The sequence below is a fragment of the Colossoma macropomum genome, unplaced genomic scaffold (assembly GCF_904425465.1).
Source record: "Colossoma macropomum unplaced genomic scaffold, Colossoma_macropomum, whole genome shotgun sequence".
NCBI lineage: Eukaryota > Metazoa > Chordata > Actinopteri > Characiformes > Serrasalmidae > Colossoma > Colossoma macropomum.
Genome location: NW_023494788.1, coordinates 29618721 through 29637284, shown reverse-complemented (window position 1 = coordinate 29637284; position 18564 = coordinate 29618721). Strand labels below are relative to the sequence as shown.

The 18564-nt window shown below is 42.4% G+C and overlaps 2 protein-coding genes and 1 long non-coding RNA gene across 4 annotated transcripts in view; 2 read left to right on the top strand and 1 right to left on the bottom strand.

Moving 5' to 3' along the window:
• LOC118807190 overlaps positions 1–8410 on the top strand; it is a 57133-nt gene extending 48723 nt beyond the window's left edge. For both annotated transcript variants that reach the window (XR_005007176.1, XR_005007175.1), the window contains one exon: positions 8022–8410. This is a non-coding gene — a long non-coding RNA (uncharacterized LOC118807190). The remainder of the gene's footprint in view (positions 1–8021) is intronic.
• On the bottom strand, positions 934–4093 carry zic3 (zic family member 3 heterotaxy 1 (odd-paired homolog, Drosophila)). Its single transcript, XM_036569102.1, has 3 exons — positions 2759–4093; positions 1732–1895; positions 934–1399 (listed from the first exon to the last, which is right to left on the bottom strand). The coding sequence occupies exons 1-3, from the start codon at positions 3789–3791 to the stop codon at positions 1208–1210; spliced, it is 1389 nt and encodes a 462-aa protein (XP_036424995.1). The 5' UTR covers positions 3792–4093; the 3' UTR covers positions 934–1207.
• A 2128-nt stretch (positions 8411–10538) lies between the features above and the next one.
• Positions 10539–15161, top strand: zic6 (zic family member 6). Its single transcript, XM_036569101.1, has 2 exons — positions 10539–11727; positions 13631–15161. Exons 1-2 carry the CDS (start codon positions 10767–10769, stop codon positions 14227–14229), a joined length of 1560 nt encoding a protein of 519 aa, XP_036424994.1. The 5' UTR covers positions 10539–10766; the 3' UTR covers positions 14230–15161.
• Positions 15162–18564: the final 3403 nt, after the last annotated feature.

Here is an 18564-nt window from a genome sequence, read left to right as displayed (position 1 = left end):
CGAAATGCGAGGAGTCAGATGCTGCCTAATGGGCCTCTCGAATTTTGTACCTAATAGCTGCTTATAGAAGTGTAGTTCTAACCTCTCGCTAAGAGTAAAGAAAAAAAATGCACAAAAAAGTTAATTTTGGATCAAAAATCAAGAAAACGTCGACAGCAACGCTTCATATAGCTAATTTCTCTCTCAGAGTGTTTTGCTGCGTCTATCAATGCCCTTAAGAGCTTAAAGACCTCGAATAACCTATACAATACTCTAACCTTTAGGAAAAAAAGTCAATCCATTATATTCATAGGTGATATTTTTGTGATCCAGGTAAGACACATTTATTGGTTAAAAAAAGATACAATCGCGTCAAGGAAGCTTTTAGAGTTGATGACCTTCTTTCAATGTTAAGCTGGTTATTATGACTCAAAACTGTACAATCTTGTTAGAAAACATTTTCCATAAATATCATTTAAGATTCGGCTCTCTGGCCGATAATTAAATTACAAATCGATAAATATGGCATCATGGATATGTATTTACATCGTTATTAACAAAAGGCAACGTTATATTCAAAGGTAACAATCGTAACCTACTAGCACATTTCTCCATCTGAAAAAAACGGACGTGGACAACAGATTCGACTCCATCAAACAAGGAAATACATTCACGAGTAGGCTATATACTTATTTAGGATTTATTATTCTTTTTTTCTGTCGTTGTTGTTCAAGTTCAAGACAAAGACTTTGGCACGTTTCTTAAGACTGTTCGAAGTTTTTAACAATCAATCCAAAGGTGACGTTGGCGCCACCGATATAAAAACACCGTGAAATATTATTCCTTTTTTTCCTTTATTTTTTTTTTTAAATAAACTTTTGAGAAAATACATAAAATGAAAAATAAAATAATCATCTGAAATCTGAAAAGTAAAACGGAAAACCATTTTATTTATTTCTTAGAAAGTGTAGTAGTTTTTTGTATTATTAATGTTTTTTTTTCTTTCATTTCTTCGCACTCGGAATAAGAGTCTGATTTTGGAATCCTGAGAATGGACGAGGCCTGTTGGCGAACTCTCATCTCTCTTCACGTTCTTCCATTGCCATTTTGTTCACCGTGGTGTGAATGGTGGTTGTTGTTGTTGTAGTCGTTGCTGCTGCTGTTGTTTATTTTGTTTTAAGGTTTCTTTAACCTTTTGGTCCGCAGTAAGAGTTCTGCGCCTATAGCTTCAAACGTACCATTCGTTGAAGTTGGGCGCCAGTCCTTCGCTGTGTGCTGCTGCTGCTGCTGCGCTCTGTACGGCGGACGGGGGGGTTTTGGTGGGGTCCTCCGTGCTGGCTGACACCAGGACCGGTGGCGTGGAGGACTCGTAGCCCGAGCTGGCAGCTGGAGACGACTCTGAGCCTTGGGACTCGTGTACCTGTTTATTGACGACAGTTAAGAGCGTTTAAGGGTGATGGCAGACACAGTTGTACGGTATTTGAGATAATGCTCTGGTTTGGCTTGTGGCACAGTCATCACAATCATACAAGCTACAGCTGCGTTTACTCAGCATTGAGATCTACTGCAAGAGTGACCAACTGGGAAAAATACATGCAGCTTTCCAGAGAATGTGGCAAACTCATCATCATCATCATCATCATCATCATTGACCAGCATGAAAACCTCCTCAGCATTAGTGTGTTTATTTAGTTCTCGTTGTGTCAGACTTGTTGGGAGGTAAGTGGTCACAGTAAAGCCAGGTGTAATTACCTTCATGTGTTTCCTGAGAGAGCTTGGGTGCGTGTAGGACTTGTCGCACACTTTGCAGATGTATGGCTTGTCCGACGTGTGCACGTGCATGTGCTTTTTCCTGTCGCTGCTGTTTGCAAAGCGCCTGTCGCAGCCATCGAACTCGCACTTAAACGGCTTCTCGCCTAAAAAACAGAGAAGCAGAACGGGAGGGCATTTAAAAAGCATGCATCCAACAGCAAACAGCAGACTGCTGATGTTCCGCCAAAGAGGTTTCTGCGTCCTATTATGTAATATGCAATTCGTTTCAACAGGCTAGTAGCCCACTGCCCCACCAAAGTTACCCTGATATTGTGACTTACAAATAAAGCTAGTTTTTCATCTGAAGCAGCAGCGATGGTTTCTTAATTAACTTTGCACTGCACAACAAGTACATGCAGTTCTACTTTCCAGCAAGACGAAATTCCGCTTTCTGCGAGCCACAGCAACCTAATTGCCAAACTGTAGCCATTTTCAACAGCTTGCTTTACGTTGCGTGTGATTCTCAGAAGTAACGGGTCATCGATTTCCACACAGATCCATCAAGGGGCCATCAGACTAAAATGTAATTTGCCCACTTCACACTTCCACACAAACATTTAACGTTTTTGTCGCTTTTTTGTCATGGATTCGCGCAACTAAGCAAACAAGGACACATTCTGTTGACAACTTTAAGCCCCAGTCATCAGGAGTAGATTTACAAATGGAAGAAGCAGACAGCCATTCACAGGAAAAACAAAAAAAAAAAAACAACAGCAAAAAACCAGACAGATCGACTTAAATGGTTCCCAACTCGGAATAGTAAAATGAAACCTACTTATGCGCGTTATTTCTACACTTTTGCTCCACACAACCTCATTTGTCACCACTTTTTAAACATTTGCTCAGCTTCTCAAGACGAAAACATGCGGCCTCGAAGGCCTAAACGCTCAGGTCAGTCTCTCACTTAATTCACACCTTTGCTTATTTCCAAATGCAGCAGAAAGAAAGCAGCAGACAAGTGACCTACCTGTATGAGTTCTCTTGTGAATTTTCAAATTTTCCGACCTCGCGAATATTTTCCCGCAGCCGGGGAACGGACAGGGGAAGGGTTTCTCTCCAGTGTGCACTCGGATGTGGTTCACGAGTTTGTATTTGGCCTTAAAGGATTTCCCCTCTCTCGGACAGTCCTCCCAGTAGCAGATGTGGTTGCTCTGCTCGGGTCCGCCGACGTGCTCCATGGACACGTGCGTGACCATTTCGTGCATGGTGCTGAAAGTCCTGTCACACGTTTTTTTGGGCCTGTTCAGCTGGTTCTCGTCTATCCACTTGCAGGACAGCTCTTGCTTTATGGGCTGCCGCATGTAGCGGAAGAAGGCGCCCGGGCCGTGGTGCGCGGGCACGTTCATGCCCACGTTCACGTTGATGGCGTGGTTGTAGTTGTGCAGCGGCGCGGCGCCGTACGGGTCGGCGCGCGGGCTCGCCACGGGCCGGTACGGGTCGGGCCGCCCAAAAAGGTCCCCCGGGCGCAAGCCCAAGTGCATCTGTCCGTTCACGACATGTCCGCCGGGCGACGCGTGCCCCACGCTCTGCTCGTGCAGCCCCGGGAAGAGCAGATGGCCCGCGTTGTCCGAGATCCCGGGCGGCGCGTGCAGACTGCCGGCCGACGCGGCGAAGATCCCGTGCTGTGCGCTCGTGGCCGCCGCTGCCGTCTCGCCGATGCCGGCGCCCCGGTTCCTGAACAGAAAGTCCCGCGTGGAGTTGAAGGCGGCGCCGCCGTACGAGCCCACCTGGCCGCCGGGGTGGTGGTGGTGGTGATGATGGTGGTGGCCGAGCGCGGCCGCGTAGCCGCTGGCCTGCGGCGTGAACGCGGACGTCTGGCTGGAGGCGATGTCGTGGGCCACAGGGCTGATCTTAAACGCCGCTGAGTGCGCCGAGGAGTCGCCGAAGGGGCCCAGCCCCAGGCCAGGGTCGCGGTTGCCCAGCTCATGGTGCCTCGGCGTGCCGAAGCCTCCCACTCCTAACGACGGGAACTGCGGACCGCTATCGAGGAGCATCGTCATTCGGGCTCGAGTGACAAAAGCAATGGAAGGAGAAAGAGGAGGAGAAGGAGGAGGAGGAGGAAAGAGATTGGAAACCCCAGGTTAGCGGAGTGAAGTTCAACAAACGCGAGCGACGAAAAGCGGGACTCAGCCTGTGCACGGAACGCGAAGCTCTAATTCTTAGCCTAAAAGGAAAAAAAGAGAAAAGTTTCGAGCGCAGATGAGTAGTCCCGGGCTCAGGGAGCGGGGGAGAGTAAACTCCCGTTAGAGGGATCCGTGAGAACGAGGATCAAACTTCCCCCCCTCTCCGCGCGAATGATGTCCTTGGACTGATAAAGTCAATCACTCACTCCTTGCACATAAATGAGCTCGGGAGGCAGGTCCGCTCCGACCAATGGAAACCACGCTCCCTCCGCGTCACGTGACGGCGGCGCGAAGAGTTAATTGGCTGGTTGGCGGCTGATTGGCAGCGTTTGGGATTGAAAATGGCAGTTCGCCTCAGCGGGTCACTTTGATTGGTCAGCGCTGGCATTATTGTGCAGGTGAGGCAGCCGGGACGCGTTTGGGCTGCAGTTTGGATGTGCCGCCCTCAGCACGACAGCTGCTCCAAAAAAAAAGTTACAGAAACATATTTCAGACACTGATTGCTGAGTCTTGCACTATATTTTGCACACCGTCCCTGTCAGTCTCAAAACTGGGCACAAGAAAAGCAGTTTACAAACAAGTTTTCATTAACAATAACTTTTACATTACTAAAAAGTCACTGACGTGAAAAATAAGAAAAAACATATGCTTAACGTTAAAACTTGGACCAATCACCATTCAGCATCAACAGGCGAATACAGACTAACTACACTGCATTAAACAAGTTGATGGTATAGAAAAAGCTAAGCAACGTAATTCAGTCGTTGGTGGTGTGCATTTTAGAAATAGATTTAAATACCTGAAATTGAAATATTGAAATTTTATGCTTGTGAGGACATTACTCATTTCTAAAATGCAACGAGAGTTATCTATCTATCTATCTATCTATCTATCTATCTATCTATCTATCTATCTATTTATCTATCTATCTATCTATCTATCTATCTATCTATCTATCTATCTATCTATCCCATTAAACCCATTCTCTTGTGAAATGTTGGCCTGTGTTATTAAACGGCTGTTCTGGCTCAGTTCCGAATGTTCTCTGTCTTGGAGCCGTTGGGAAGGGGGCGGTTTGTAAAGCATTACAGGGCGTAGGACGCAGGAATAAAAGGCAGAAAGAAAGATGGCAGTAATTGTAATATCTTCGGAGTTCTCTGTTCCCCCCTCCTCTCTTCTGCCAGGAGCCCGTGCAATTGAGCGCGTTTCTCGGGCTCGCCGCTGACTCCCTGCAGGACACATAAAATCTGATCAAGTTCAGAGACGCGCTGCGCTTCAAGCAGCGCTTTAGAGCGCCGAGCCTTTCACACGCTCTCCCCCTCACTTCAGCATTTTACAAACCTGAAACGAGCAAAATCAGCCTCAAATCACTCTCTCACTCCGCCGTAGCCCCTCCGCCCATCCGCACGCACCACACAATGCTCAGGAAAAAACTCACTGTAGCCTTAATGTGATCTGAAGGTGAGTCTCTCTGCTCTGATTATGTTTTCTTTCTTAGTACGTTTAGAAAGTGTAGTTAACCTGTAGAGCTGTGTGTGTGTGTGTGTGTGTGTGTTAGTTGCTTTGGAAGGAAAGTGGACAAATATTACTGTACACTCTCCTAAAGTACAGCAGCACCCAGAGGTTCAAAATGGGACATAGAATATTAGGGCGCGACTGGTTTATGTTTAGTGTTGCTGGTTTACGGTTTAGGTATTTAAGATAAGAGCGCGAGCCGTTGCGTTTGATAAAAATCACACCGTCCTCAGAGAAAAAAAGTGTAAAATTTAAAGGGGAACGGTAACAAAATCAGAGATACTCTCTTTCTGTTCAGTTCCATCTATCTCCCCCAAACCCCTCCTTTCTCTCTCTCTCTCTCTCTCTCTCTCTCTCTCTCTCTCTCTCTCTGTCTCTCTCTCTCTCTCTCACACACACACACACACACACACACACATACTCACTCACACACACAGATTTATGGCGACCTTTTTGAAGTTTTACAAGTGACAGCGAGTAACTTTTCCTTCTCGTTATTTTACAGGCACTGTTATGCTGTAAGACAAAATATACCTGCCTCTGTACTACAGGTAGTTTAGTAATTCAGCCTTACATTTAAGATGGCTTAAAAAAACAGAAAACAAAGCCAGCAAAACAATTTATTTTTCCTAATAATTATCTGGGCCGGTTATAATTTAGCAAATTTCTCACGTCAGAAAATGACATCACCTGTTTTACATCTTACAGCCTGGTCAACAAGTAGTATAAGATCAGTTTTGACTGCACTATATATAAACACGATAGTCTATAGATTCTCCTTCTATGCTAAGTAAATAATGATTAATACTAGTTAATAACAATAGTATAATAATAATAATAATAATAATAATAATAATAATAGCACATTTATTTTTCTTATTGTTATTACTATTGTCATTATTGTTGTTCACATGAAAAAAGAACTTTTTTTTTTTTTTAAACGTAATTCGCAAAATTGCTTACTGGACATTGCCCACCACTCTAATGGGCATATTTCTTATGGGCATGCGCGTGAGAGCAGAGCTTATTAGGAAATGCATTAATTACTCGCTCAGCTCCGTCAACGAAAATAATGAAGTGAAATGAAAGTTGCAGATAACTTTTTCCTGACTAATGAACTGTTGCTATTTGGGGACGTTCTGTAAGTTTTCAGGAGGTCCATCTTGAGCGCGTGTATGAAGCAGGGCCGGCAGTGTTATCGCTCCCACTTAACTGGAATATGTTTCTCTGAAAACATCTGAGTTTGTCTTCCTCTGCCTTCTTCAGCCAGCGAGCCCGTTTTGATTTTAGACCAGTTGCCTGTGGGAAGCAGTGCAGGCCATTTGCCCTTCAGTGCAGTGAAACGTTCTCCTCAGCTGTTAACCCAATAGCTCCCAGACATTGTCTGTAATAGAAATGCAATACCAACTGCTGCAGTTCAGCTGATTGTGGCAGAGAGAATTTCATACTACAGGCTGTCATTAAACAAGAGAGTCTTCATTTAATTTTGCTCTTGATTTTAAAGTATGATTGAGTCATCACTGGTTTGTAGTACTCCCCTACTTGTAGTTTAGAACTAGACTCATATTTCTAAATCTGCAGGCACATAGCAGGTGAGAGAGAAGGAAGGAGATGGAGTCTGCTGTATGAAAGCAAATGTAATTTTTTTTGATTCTGGAAAAGTCTATATGGCAAATGTCTATATATAATGTCTATGTAAAAATCAGTACATCTAATGATTACACACCTTTGAATAATTTATAATAAGAGATCTGAAAATGCATACACTGATGGTTTGTGGTCACATATTTCTCATGTTTAATATGTTAATGGTAAATGTTATCATGATAGTTAAATTGTGGAACAGGTGGCTAACAACTTTCCTCACACACACACACACGCGTACACACACACCTGTAACTGCATGTGCACTAAAGTGATCGGTGCATCTAGTTTACAAAGAGCCAGAGTTGTTTTTCCTTCTGATGTAGCTGTGATATTTGATGCTGGTAACTACTTAAAATAGCTTTACAGAAATGGGAATAAGACTGAGGTTTTGTGGTTATTTCGCTAAAGCTTACGTTTGACCTTAGTTTGATGAATTCTGAGCAAGTTCAGAAGTTCAGTAGGTGTCCATTTTCAGTTTGTGGCCACATGATATCGCTTTATTATGTTAAGAGTAAAAACGTTCTTAAAAATATTTTTTGGTCATTTAATATCTGAAGTGGCTTCACTTTAGCTCAGATTCTTGTTTCCTTAGTGGAAAATTAAAACTCTATGATATGGCTGTATTTTGGTAATGTTGCTGTGATCTCCACCCAGTTCTACTTATTCATTTTTGTTAAAAAAAAAATGGAAAAAAAGACATACAGTACTACAGAACTATACAGATAATCTAGTTATCTCTCTCTCTCTTTCTGTTTTATATATACAGATAGACGCCTATAATAGAAATGTAATGCCAACATATGTACTAAGTGTACTAAACAGGTGTGTGTACTAATGTAGGTAGACTTGGAAAGCTTTTTAGATGGAAACTGTAATGAAAAGCCTAGTATGATATTATGGATGCCACAAATTTTGTAATTAAATGTTTTTTTTCTTTTTTTCTAGAACCAAAGAACTGAAGAAGATGAAAAAGCAGCACATAATGGAGAAGTAAGCTGTGCGTCGGGCGACTGTAGAGAAGGTGGTGGGTGACCAGGAACTGTTGGGTGGTATTTTCAGAAAGAATCATTTGCAGTTGACTCAACAGTGTTGGGCTCTACAGTGTTTGAATGTGGTAATGGGCAGCACTCTCACAGCCAGTTCTCTCAGAATTTGTTGATTGCAGCCATATTGCATGGGGCTGATGTTCTGAGGTTAGGTGAACCGCTAGCTCTAGCCTTTGTAGTATCACTGTCGTGACTCAATACATGTGAAATGTAACGTCTATGTAATTTTGCTGCCTTGATTTATTTACAAGCAATGCCATGAAAGTGTCTGAAGGCTTTGTCATCACTTTTTTACTGTAAAAATCTTTTATACTTGACACCAGATTGGAATTAATAGTTAATCTGTGATGTTTAATTAAAAATTATTTTCAAAGAAAGTAAACCAGAGTAACAGTGTTATGGTCACTGAATGCCAGCTCTTACTATAGAGAAATTTACTATTATTATTATTATTATTATTATCATTATTATTATTATTATTATTATTATTATTATTACATACGTGTTATATATGTAATACAATAACGCAGAAAAAATAAATATACAAAATAAATTTTTTGCTGCTGTAAAATTGACCATTTCTGTGGTGGTTTTGTGCACACTCATATCCAGATCAAGCCTCTTCTTGGGAAAAAAAATGACTGACTTAGAACTTAGAGCTTTTTGGACCCATAAATTATTTAACTCAGGACAAAAAGAATATATATATATATATATGTATATATATATATACATATATATATATATATATATATATATATATATATATATATATATATATATGTATATATATATATATATATATATATATATGAGTTCATATGTAGCTTATGAATATACTTCAGTGCACTTTGCACCTGTGCAAAATTTCCTGTTTACAAGGTGAAAAATTCCAGTTCCATTCGGAAACATAACAGCTTATTAATTACATAGTAATTACTTCCCTTATTGGGCTGTAAAATGCATCATTGGAGTGCTAGAAATAAATCTCCATGGCCTGAGATGAACTGTGGTTGTCTATGGGCTATTACAGACTGTAATCATTTTATCTGTTCTTACACAAACACACCAGTGCAGAGGGAGGGGGTGATGATGATGGTTATGAAGCTGGTGTACAGAGAACTATGAATAGACCTACAGTATATAGTTAGGCCTGTACAGACACAAATTTGGTCATTTATTTGGATATTTAAAGGCTTCAGATGAAATTGACACTCACTCGCCCTCTTGACGCTTTTTTTAGATAGAAGTACCCGTATGTTTTACACAGAATGAAAGAAAAATATGTGCTGCTTTATAAGCATGTAATTACACACGTTTGGACATTTTAAAAAATAATTAAAAAATCAGTAAATAATGAAATTAAAAAGCAACATAAGATGTAATACGTAGCTCACCACAGATAATCAACAGCTATTGCTAGCAATTATATTGCTAATATAACGGAGATGTAACTAGATCAGTTAGATAAATGCTGTTGCTCAGTTTGTCCCTGTATTTTACTGCAAACTCAGCTGTTACATATTAAAGTGGGGAATTAGGCCATACTTGCCTTTGCAAAATCTCTGAGGCATGAAACTAGCCCACCTTAAAGCTAAAATATAATTCATTCGGATGATGTTTTGTCTATATTTCTCTGTGGGTCTTTTTAGTGCCAATTTTTTGGTAACGTCCCACTTGTGTTGGATTTGAAAAATAGCCAAGACCCCATGTCCAAACGGACTCCATTAGAGTCTTGGTAGTGGGTACCCTATGGCTAAGAAGCACTTGGAAGTAAAATGATAGTGTCATTGTGCTGTCGGTTGTCATGAAATCGTGCCAAGCGTAGTTTACCTTGTCAGATATGTCTGTTGAATAAACGGAATGATTTTTGAAAGTGTAGTGTTGCCAAAGCACACATATTACGGAACGAAATAAGAGTCTGCTTTTTTTCTTTAGTGTTAATTTATTTTTTTGTCCTAAACTCTTCAGCCTCGCACATACAAGAATATATGCATGTAAGGAGCGAACAGACACTGCGCGTTTTGATTTTCGTGCCGATTTGACAGATGATTTACTGCACATCCTAATTTCTTTTCAGACTCCAGCAAAAATCTTCTGCATTATCCCTCTATAAGGCAACGTCTAGATGTTCCACCACGAGATATTTTGCAAGTTGTAATCTGACGCCTTGAAGTCAAAGAGGCGGCGATATTTGGCAGCGCATAAGCGGCACATATCAAAGCATTTTCACTGCGAGATTTGAAAACGGAGTCGTGTGGTGAACGCCTGCGTGTCCCTTTTAAAACAAACCCAGTCGCTGTCAATCACCGGGCATTCCAACCAATCCCCAAGCGCCCTTTTTTTAAACCCAGGTTTGCCTGCTGTGCTTTTATATTGCAGCCTGGCCTGGTTCGGAGCATTTTTTACTACCACGGTTATTGCCACAAATCAAGAGGGCAAAGTGAACGGCATGGGACTCGCACCGGCTTTAACGAACTCGGGTCCGATTCGTGCGTCCGCGACGTTCACGGCCGAGAGCTGCACGTGCAGATGATACACGGGCAGGGCCAATGGGGGACAAGGTTTTGTAGGTAAACCTCGAGCGTGAAGAGGTTCGGTTGCTTTTGCAGACCCACAGCCAAACTTAGCACCAATAACAACAATGACAAGCCTGTCGAGGTTTAGTGGCTGCCCTCTTTCTTGCGTCAACCCTGGGGAGAGCAATACTGAACCCAGTGTGGTGCTGCCACCTTTGGCAGGGGAGCACATGGGGCACCCCACTGGCACTTCCTTAAAACTCTGCCCCTCGCACAGTCTGCGAGACTACCCCGAGACGAGGGCCACTGCGTATGTTGACCACTCGATCCCCCACTTTCCAGACACTGGATACACCAGCCACCGCTTAGAAGCCAGTCCTAGGGGCATTATCATTGGGACAGGTCTGTCAGGAGCAGGCATGCCACCCGTGGCCGATCAACTGGCGCCGAGACCCAACCAACATGGCGCTATTGGAAGGCACCGTGACCTCCACGGCTATAGAGATGGCAGAAGCCACGCGTTCTTCGCCACCTACCAAGAGCAGGCCCACGGCTCCGCGGACGCCGCGCGAGACCTCAGCAGCCAGGTCATGCTGGGTCTTCCAGGAGAGATCCTCTCGCGCGCGCACCCGTACGGGCAGGCGCACGGCGGCCCTCGGGCCAACGGCCAGCAGCTGGTCACCCAGTTCTTGGGGCTCTACAAGCCGCTGAACATGGCCGTGCAGCGGGGAGGGGGCGACGCGTTCCTCAGGTGCTCCAGGCAGAACCTCGCACACGAGCTGGTGTGCAAGTGGCGGGACGGCCAAGAAGGCGCTGGCAAGCCGCCATGTGCCAGGACCTTCGGGACCATGTACGAACTTGTCACACATGTGACGATCGAGCATGTCGGGGGACCCGAGCACTCCGACTACGTGTGCCACTGGGAGAACTGTCCCAGAGACAGGAAGCCCTTCAAAGCCAAATACAAGCTGGTCAACCACGTCAGAGTGCACACGGGGGAAAAGCCCTTCCCCTGCCCTTTCCACGGATGTGAGAAAGTTTTCGCCAGATCCGAAAACCTCAAGATTCACAAGAGAACACACACAGGTTGGTCAAATAATAATAATAATAATAATAATAATAATAATAATAATGACAATAACAGTAATAATAATAATGATAATATATTAATTTATAATGTGTATTGTAGTATTTTAACAATTCTTTTTTTGTGAGAAAATATATACATATATTGTTTCACTTCAGATTTGAACTTCAAAGCGCCGGATTTTACAAGCTCCATAATTTTAAGGCAAAATGTATTAGCTCTGTAAGAACTGTTCATGAAACATTTATCTCAACTTATAGAAGCAGCCTATCTTTTGAAGATGTAGAAAAACGTTTTATTCGCTCTGTGGCTGCTTTAGTCACGCGTTTCCGCCAACAAAAATCTACTCAGCACTTTTCGCGCAGCTGTGTGTCCTCCTTTAGCACCTTCCTTTCTAATCAGAAGAGCTTTTGTCGGTAATAATCAGTAGCGTTCTGCTGGAGCCTAATAAGCACTGATGTTCTATCAGTTATCAGGTCAGTGGCTCTCGGATTGATTAAAACAGGAAAGCAGTCGCGGTGCTGAAAGGAGGCAGGTTCTCAGGGGCAGTTGTTTGGGTGCCTCTCATTCATGCAGTGAAATAAATAAATAAAGCGCGGGACACCGGAGAGCTGTGACGTAGCGTTGACGCTGCAGCAGCTACGGCTGCGCGCTCCCCACTCAGCGAGCACACGGTCCTCGGGTGGAACTGACGTCACGTCATTCCTGAAAATAATAATCTTTGCTGAATAATGCACGAGACCATCGTTGCATTAATGTAATGTTTATACATGATTTATAGACCGTATAGGAATATACGGAACGCTCTCTGATATAGTCTACATAGACTAGCCTGCTATCATTACTCTGTAGAGCTGGGCTGTTGTGTTTCTCTCTGATCTGTGAAATATCCCGCAGAAAGTTTGCTGAGCCACTTCAGCGAACTTTCAAACGATAGAAAGTTAAGTCGAAGAAGGCTTACAACGTACAGGTTTAGGTTGAAATAGTTTCTTTAATCTAGGCCTGATTTGTTAACCTCTCTCAAACTTTATGTAGTTATTAGTCTTAAGATTTATTACTTTTATTGCATTTTAGTACTTCAATTCAATTCAGTAACAGCTATAAACGGTTCGCTAACTACTGCAAAACTAATATGTAAGTTATACCATGTGGAACTGAAGTGGGAGCCCACATAACGACTCTTGCAGTTAACTGATATGAGAGGTCTCATAGATCTAAATAATTTGACCACAGACAATGAAATTGTGTTTCGTATTATTTTATGCAGGTTTGATACACAGCCTCATTACATGATATTATCTGTCCTTTAAGTTGCTAACTTACGGACAATAGAAGGTTTGTTTTCGGTAGAAGGGAGAAATCGGACAAACAGTTTGAGAGAATTGAGTTATGTTGCATTTGGTCCACTCTGTTTGTTTCTGATGTTTTGTGAGGGCCTACCTTGGATTACCTAAACTACAAATTAGCAGAGCTGTATGATGCTCCATGAATACAAGCTGAGATCCTTAAATGGGCCAAAACAGAAATGAGAAATGAAAAGCTTAATTTCTGTTTATTTATTTATTTGTTTATTAAATTGACGGAAGCTGTGAACAGAGCAGAGTCCACAGTGAATGAGGAGTGAGTCTCACTAACCGTCGTGTTGTAAACTTTGGGAGAAAGAGGCACCTAAACAATCCGCGTCCTCTTTGCTTGTTGAATGCAGCAAGTGGGGCTTACAAATTAATTTTATTTTATTAAAAAAAACAAAAAAAAACAACAAAAAAAAAAACAGACTAAGCCACAGTGCTAGTGCTGTCCATCCCGTTGTGGGCTCAGAGCTGATGAGTGGAGGGCTATAGCTCAGGCTCCATCACCCGTAACCCGCCGGTCATTTTGTCTCCTCCTCTGCTCCCCGTTTAGGTGAGAAACCGTTTAAATGCGAGTTTGAGGGCTGCACTCGGAGGTTCGCGAACAGCAGTGACCGGAAGAAGCACTCGCACGTGCACTCCAGCGATAAGCCCTACACGTGCAAGGTCAGAGGCTGCGAGAAATGTTACACGCACCCCAGCTCCCTGAGAAAGCACATGAAACTCCATTGCAAGGCCTACGTTGGCAAAATGGGCGAGGACGGGGAGCACCTTGGCCGGGCCGGCTCTCCCGAGGTGACTGAACAGCAGGACGCGTCCTCCTTGCCGCCCGTCCCCTCTCAAGAGCCCCCGTCCCCCGAGGCCCTGAGCGAGCCGGCCCTGAGGCCTCGCTTCCATCACACGTTTGACAACAGCTTGGACTACACGGCGCACAGGCCGCAGTCCCTTCTGGACCCTTTGCTGATACACCGGGGCAATTACAGACCCGAAACTGGCCAGTACCCGTGTAGCCAAGCGAGCCCCACTCTCGCCCCTAGCCACAGGACCTTCTCACCCCACTCACCTTTCCAAAAGAGTCTCGTGAACGGTTGGTACACGTGCCATGGTGGCGTGGAGACTTTCTCGTCCAAGCAGTGTAATAATGATGTATGATGTGCGCTCGGGAAATTGAAGGGGTGGGTTTTGGGGTCATTTAAACTCGGATTCAACATATAAGGCAGCATGACAGTATGGAGAGACCTTTGGTGTCAAATTGTCCTATATGTCAGCTGTCTGTATAGCATAGTGCAATTTGTTTGCTGTGAGCTTTATCTGTTGTACATGACAGTTATTGGTGTATTGGTGGGCTTGAATTGTGTTAGTGATGTTCTTTAACTGAAGGTAGAGTACTTACTCCACCCTTCACTGGACTTGAAGTATTGTTAGATATTAGTCTATACACGCTCTTTCTCTTCCTATTCATAATATATAGTCTAAATATTTTATGAGACGAAGGATATATAATATGGTCGTAAGTTTACGTTTTTTGTCTGTATAAGAGGTTTTTAACCACAACGTGGAGGTCACGAGGCCTTTTAAGGAGAGGCAGATATCTTATGTGTTACAATGAGAAACTAAAGGGAATTATAATTTAGACTCACTCAACTTCTATCTCTAAAAAGAACTTTTTTTTTTTTAGTGGGAGGCTCGTGCATTAAAGCTTGACCCCACTTACAGTGCCGAGGCCTTCAGTTTATTTCACATGGGTCCAACTTAAAAAGAAAAATGTAAAAAGCTTTTTTGTTATTAACCCCCAAGTGGATGAGACTAGGCCTTCTGCATTGGAGAACCATTTTTTAGGCCATGTTCATAGAGACCACTGCACCACAAAGCCCTCGCTCTCCGTTTGTATGTGTCGACACTATTTCCTACTTTTGTGAAATAAAAATTTATATATATATTTTTTTCTTTTCGGTGAATAACATTTACAATCCCACTCTCAGTCTCTCATAAGAATTAAAATGTTTAATTAAATTCCACTGTATATATACTGTACCATTAATTATGCATTCAAGATTTCATTAAAGTGTCTCTATTCTCTTTGATCAGGCCTAGTGTGATTAAACTCAATGCATTCTTAAAGAAAACGTGCTGCAGTCGAGACTCACTCAACTCGTGTGTTTATTTCTGCCTTACAAGATGGATCACTCAGATTTCTTGGAATTCAATTAGCAAGACACAAAATCCAGGTAATGGCAGTAGTGGTCAGTGAGCACGGTGGGGTGCTTCGGAACAGAAGGCTAGATTACGGGCCCTTCTGTTTAAAATTTCAGCATTTTGAATTCGTTCCAAACATGTTATCGCGGACTAAAGCAGACGCGGACAAGTCTGAACTAATCGCCCACTGAGAATTCCGCAATTTACACATTTACAGTCCTTTCTTTACTATTGCTGGTTTTAGAAAGAAGCGGGAATATTAAAGCAAGTGCTGGTCATAATCTGAATGTGTCACGCTTATTAGACTGCAGTAGAGTTCTCAATATGAACGTTATATCTGTCACAGTATATCTGACCGCACTATTAAAGCCACTGTAGGAAAGTTTAGCCCACATGCCCACCTGGTGCTCACCGCCACACCACTTTACTACAACTTATACAGTGTTCTTACTCACTTTTCTGTGATCGCTTAAGTTTGCGCCGGTAAAGAGTGCACTGACAGACACCCAGTACTTATAGATGGATGTCTAAAAAAAAATCTATAAAAAATCAACATAAATATCCAGGCCTAGACGTCTACGCTATTAGTCCATAACTGTGCTTCACTAAAATGAAGGCTTTAGACGCTTAGACGACGCGAAACCAATTAAAGGAGAACTCCACCAATTTTTCAAAAGTTTCACATAATTAAATGGTTAAGATGTAAACAAAGCCATTCAGAGTGGTTCGATGTGAAATGCTCCATTCTAGAGAAACTTACCGAGTCAGAATTGTTCCCACTGGTGCTGATAGGAACTAAACGCCTGAAGAGTTTAATGCCTTTAAGAGCTTCCTCACAGAAAGTTAATTACACAAATTGGTTATGAATGCTCCGCCTGATGCCTGATACTGTGAAGACGCCACCTGATGCCTGATACATTGTTTTACGCTAGTTTTGCGATAAAGTTTTGGCCTAAACGTCTTAATCCTCTTATTTTAATCCATTGATGGCAGTGAGGTACATACAGCGGGTTATAAGCCAAAATAGTCCCCAAAGAAAACATATTTTTTTCATATTTTCCACCATTTTAGCATCATCGACGTATATAAAAACTCAGAAGACAAGTGTAGGTTCAGTGGTGGCTTTGGATAAGTAGTAAAATGGCTGTATTTGTGTTGTAGACACGGCGACGTCTGGTTCCTGTCACCACCACTGTAAAGAAATATGTAACTGTAACTTACTGTACAACGGACCATTTCTTATCAACCCAGTGACTTTGTTTACGTAGCAAGGACGGAACTGTGCAAAAAAAAAGGAAAAATTGAAAAATCGGTGGAATTCCCCTTTAAGTAATTAACAAACTAATTGAATTGAATTTTCGTCGCTTTCAGCTTTTTGACTGACACTGGAAGCGACTCCACACGAACTGACGTCACGTGTCTGATTTATTGAAGAGTTTGGTTGGAGCTGCTTTCACGTCAACTTTCCGCGTGCACATAAAGGATGAGTTTGGAAACTTCTGACATTTGTCTTCTTGACGGATCCATTTGTTGTGGAAGTGGCCCAGTATGACTACGCTGTGGGAGGGGAGTAGCTGTAAGGTTGTTTTGTCTGCTTTTGACTTCTTTGTTGACTACGTTTTCCGAGTAACTGCCTCACTGTAGGTCTGTGTGAATCAGTTTTAGCATAAGTGGATGTTCCTTGTCTCATTTCAGGCACGTAGAGATTCAGTTCCGTATCGCGTTTCTCTGTGTGATTTTGCAGAGCCTGCTAGGCTAATGTTCGGGTAGGCCTTTTCTATTACAAATGCTAATTTCTGCCTGGGATGGTTATTACAATAATGCTGCTCATTCATAGTTTACGAGCACAATTCCCATTGTCGAGGATAGTGCCCCGGGCACACGATCATTATAGTGTGCTTAAAAAGAGAAACTGCTGAAAAATCAGTGACTGTAGAATTTAGCGCGCTAACTAGGCCAGCTAATTTTTTTCTGTTTGGAATTGAGGCGCGCAACACCACCAGTGTCTAAGTTAACTGTTTTTTGCAAGGAAAAAAGGTTACTCGGGCTTTTGACCACATGGGGCTTCCATCAAAATATCAAAAATATATACCGACCTGATTTTGAGTTTATTCATGCATTTATTTATGCCTTGAGGCCTAGATATGATAGATTCATAAATGCCCCTTTTGTGGACAGTAACCTTATCTCACATAATAATCATGAGGCCTTTCAAATTTAGGACAGAATTTTGGGGAATTATGCTTTATTGAAGTAACTGGGAAAAAAATGAGGGTAGTCATAGATACAGCAAAACTTTGGAGCTTTCAAACAACAGGACTTGAACTACATCTTCATGTTGCATTTGCATCATGTTGCATGAGGTACTCCTCAGAGCGTAAGTAATTAGGCCACCTGTGGGAATGAATGTCAGTTTTTAAATTATACTTACAGGCGTATCTTGAGTTGAGAGGGAACTTGCACACTTTGCCAGGCATTATTAAGCATATTTGGTGCAATTATGCATCAGTTGTATAATTGGAGTTCAATCAAGCCAAGTGGCATTATACATTGTTATAAGGCCTCTGTGTGATTGTAAGCAGTGAACCCTGCTTACTTCTTATAATTGTCTATTGTTGTCTCATGTCATTTGTTACATCTTTTCTCATCCCAGTTTGAATAGTACAAACATTACAGTCTCAGATATATTCGGGCCATAAATCAGAGATTCCTTACTTACCAAAATCGGAACATAACCTGTTTCCTCCTGAATATGAGTAGAGTCATATGCCAGAAAATCACCTTAAGACATTAAGCAAATACTGCTCATCTCACAGCATCAAAATGCACAACGCATACAACCCTGAAATTCCTGAAGGTTTCTTTCACAAAATTACTGGTTGATTTTGCTAGTGCATCTCACTTTCACTAAGGCGTGTCTGCCTGTAAATGTCAAATATGGGGGAAAAAAAAGAGAAGAAAAAGCATTAAAAGGTTTAAACCATCTGTTTCAAGTTCTCTCTGTCAGTCAAACATAACGGGCACCTCCCTGTTCAGCAGTTACAGTTACTTTGCCCGAGACCAAAAGTGCTGTTAGAGGACATAGAGTACATTGTACACTGCAGGCTTTATATTTTGGTGGCTCATCTCTTCACAATAATTAGCGGCTCCTGTTAGCATGATGGTTGACATTAAATGACCTTATACAATGTTGACATGATCTGACTCCCTGCTGGTCAGAAGGTCTCTTAACTAGCCACAATAAGCCTCACTGTACACTGAAAAGAAGTTGAAAAGGGAATTTTCCTTTGA

Coding starts and splice junctions, on each gene's coding strand:
- zic3 (XM_036569102.1), bottom strand. CDS start 3,791: ATGACGATGCTCCTCGATAGCGGTCCGCAGTTCCCGTCGTTAGGAGTG. Junction 1,896..2,758: donor TCACAAGAGAACTCATACAG/GTAGGTCACTTG, acceptor TCTGTTTTTTAG/GCGAGAAGCCGTTTAAGTGC. Junction 1,400..1,731: donor CTCTCAGGAAACACATGAAG/GTAATTACACCT, acceptor GTCAATAAACAG/GTACACGAGTCCCAAGGCTC.
- zic6 (XM_036569101.1), top strand. CDS start 10,767: ATGACAAGCCTGTCGAGGTTTAGTGGCTGCCCTCTTTCTTGCGTCAAC. Junction 11,728..13,630: donor TCACAAGAGAACACACACAG/GTTGGTCAAATA, acceptor CTCCCCGTTTAG/GTGAGAAACCGTTTAAATGC.